Genomic DNA, 2875 nt, shown 5'->3' on the forward strand with positions numbered 1-2875 from the left:
ATATTTTAGTCATATGTCGAGTTTTGACTTCAGATACTTACAACTGATTTGATAGTTTAAATATCTAAAGACAAAGCTTCTCACCTGGTATCCTGATTTTATTTTTCATTATAAGTTATTTTTAATTTTATCTTAATTTGTTTTGACTTGGTTCACATAAAGCTAAACATGAAAGAAACTATTCAATTTTAAGGTTTGTGTTCATTATTTTATAGCTATGAAAAATTGGTAGTTGAAAATACTGTGGATTTTTTTCAAGATATTATTATATATAATAGTGTTCATTTCTTTATGTTTAATTGCTGTTGCTACATATTTATTTGTAGAGTGTGGTGGAAGATGCATTTACGAGAAGGGGAATATGAAAAGGCTCACACAGATTTTTTTGAAGCTTTCAAAAATTATGATGAATCAGGTAGCCCAAGGTTGGTTATTTGGTCAGATATATCTCTTATTTTATTCTTTAAGTCTTTACTGATTTGTCTTAACTTTCTACTTTTAGTATGAGCAAAACAAAGGAGATACAAAGTTAGTTTGAACACTTGCTAATGTATAACCGTTTATGTTTATTGTGAACTGTTGTCTCTCGTTTACGGTGGCTGCTTCCCGAGCTGTGTTTGAAAAGTTGCAGACAAAGGCAAAGCTCGAGATTCATGTTGGAAATGACGGGAGAACAGACATGAATAATGTTGAAGACAAATTTTATTTCTCAAGCAGGATATTCTACACTAAATTGTTAGGAATTAATCACACTATCATTCACATTTGAAAATGTAATGTAACTTAAAGAATAAAAATGTAGATTTACCGTATGTTATTGTTGAGTGGCTCTTAGCACGACTGAGATGCTCAACAATTACTTTTCGTGGTGGGCGGTATAAGTAGCTCAGAGCTTTAATTCTGAGTGAAACCAAGAGTGCAATACAACTAATTAATAGATGAACTTAAACTTTTCATGTCACTGGGGACGGATACTTTCACTTGTCAGGTACAATTAATTTGTTTTTATATTTTGATACATCAAATGGATTTCTCATCATCATTAAGAAACCTTAGTCAAAATTTCAAAGAAATAAGAGAAAATAAAAGTCAAATATTAGATTTTAAGTACTAGATTTCAAACTATTTTAGTATTATAAATAAATAAATGTAATTTCTTAGTTCTAGGAAACTAAGGAAAATGCAGGAGTTTGTTTTTTTATAATCTTTAGAAGGACAACTTGTCTCAAGTATTTAGTTCTAGCCAATATGCTGATGAAGTCTGGCATTAACCCTTTCGACTCTCAAGAAGCAAAACCATATAAAAATGATCCCGAAATCTTGGCAATGACGAACTTGGTGAGGTAAGTTTTAACATATGTTTTTAGTAAAAGTAAACTGATTTGCTTATATTAATATTGCTCATCCATTTTTTACAGTATCGTGAAGGACGTTTTATATGGATGTTAAAATACCACTTTCTGTTAAACTTATTATAATAAAATCTTTGTTTACAACATTTCATAGAAGTTTTATTGATGGTGGCCAGATGCAGCTTAGTAATTTAGCCTACTGGGCTGTGGATTGGAGAGTTCATGGTTTGAGCTGCCACTGAACACCCACCACACCGTGGGAATTTTCTAACGGTGATAGTAATCTTTCTATTCTGTTAAGAGTAGCCACATAGGCAGTCAGATGTTGTTGACTGGCTGCCCTCTCCCTTATCACTTAGCTACCTATACCATGTATCCCATAAGGTTGAAAATACCAGATATTTTATTGACTTTAGTTATGGCCTTCTATACTCAGCACTCATAAAAGAATTTTTGTAGTATTTCTAGTGTCCTCTCAGTGGCTCAGAAGTAAGCCTGAAGGCTTATAACACTAAAAACCAGGTTTTGATACTTGTGATAGGCACAACACAGATAGCCCATTAATAATGGCTGGAGACGGCTTGAGTGGGTAATGAAGAAGAACTTTAATATAAGTTTAACATTGTTTAGCTTTGTGTTTAATTGCAAACAAACAAAAGTATTTCTACCTGAGAGAGAAGTTCTAGTAATAATTGTTTAAAGTATGTATTTGTTTATTCTTTTCACTGTACTTTTTAAAATAAAATGCAACAGTTTAAACACCTCAACTTATAAAGAATAATTCTATAAGATTGTTCAAAAAGTGCACTGCTCTTTAATAACCAAGTTGCCTAATAGAACCACAGTTAACGTACATTAGAATAAACAGTGAAAAGAGTTTTTTTCACAACTGATAAATATTGTTTGATTTTTTTTGCTGGGTATATTAAGTTTGTTAGGTGAATCAAACATAAGAAAATTGTAATTTTATTTTATCAAACAATGCTTGCATTCTGCTAGCTGCTTACATTTTCATGTTGCTTTTTTTTTTCAGTGCCTATCAAAATAATGACATCAATGAATTTGAGAAAATTCTAAAAACAAATAGGAAAAATATCATGGATGACCTCTTTATCAGAGAACACATAGAAGGTTTGTACCGCTGAACAGGTTTTTATTTCAGAATGCTGTTGTATGAGATTTGATGTTGAAAGTGAAAGATGTACATCATAAGCTCTGTTTGTTTTATATGTTTGATAATGTACTACTAGCGCTCAGGTTACTCGAGTACGGTTAGGGTTTCAGCAGTAACTGCTTACAACTAGGTAACTGTTATAATCTAAGGATGCTGTACAACTGTATTTATTTGTGAAGAACAAACTGTGCAAGTGTTAAATATTTGTGAAATTTGCACTAAAAGAACAATCACTTTACACACAAAACCTAGCTGTATGTTTACTTCCTTATGTTTCGTACCAACCCTTGGCTCCTGCCTCTAAATTAGGTATGTGTCCATGAGGATGTGTTTTCATACCAACCCTTGG

The 2875-nt window shown here is 31.9% G+C and overlaps 1 protein-coding gene across 1 annotated transcript; it reads left to right on the top strand.

Annotated features, from left to right (window-relative positions):
• Positions 1 to 326: 326 nt before the first annotated feature.
• LOC106477780 (COP9 signalosome complex subunit 2-like) lies at positions 327 to 2497 on the top strand (the record flags this gene model as incomplete). Its single annotated transcript, XM_022381233.1, has 3 exons — positions 327 to 425; positions 1212 to 1343; positions 2386 to 2497. Coding segments are annotated over 3 exons (343 nt in total), but the record flags the coding sequence as incomplete, so codon positions are not given.
• Positions 2498 to 2875: the final 378 nt, after the last annotated feature.

The sequence above is a fragment of the Limulus polyphemus genome, unplaced genomic scaffold, assembly GCF_000517525.1.
Source record: "Limulus polyphemus unplaced genomic scaffold, Limulus_polyphemus-2.1.2 Scaffold78842, whole genome shotgun sequence".
Lineage (NCBI taxonomy): Eukaryota > Metazoa > Arthropoda > Merostomata > Xiphosura > Limulidae > Limulus > Limulus polyphemus.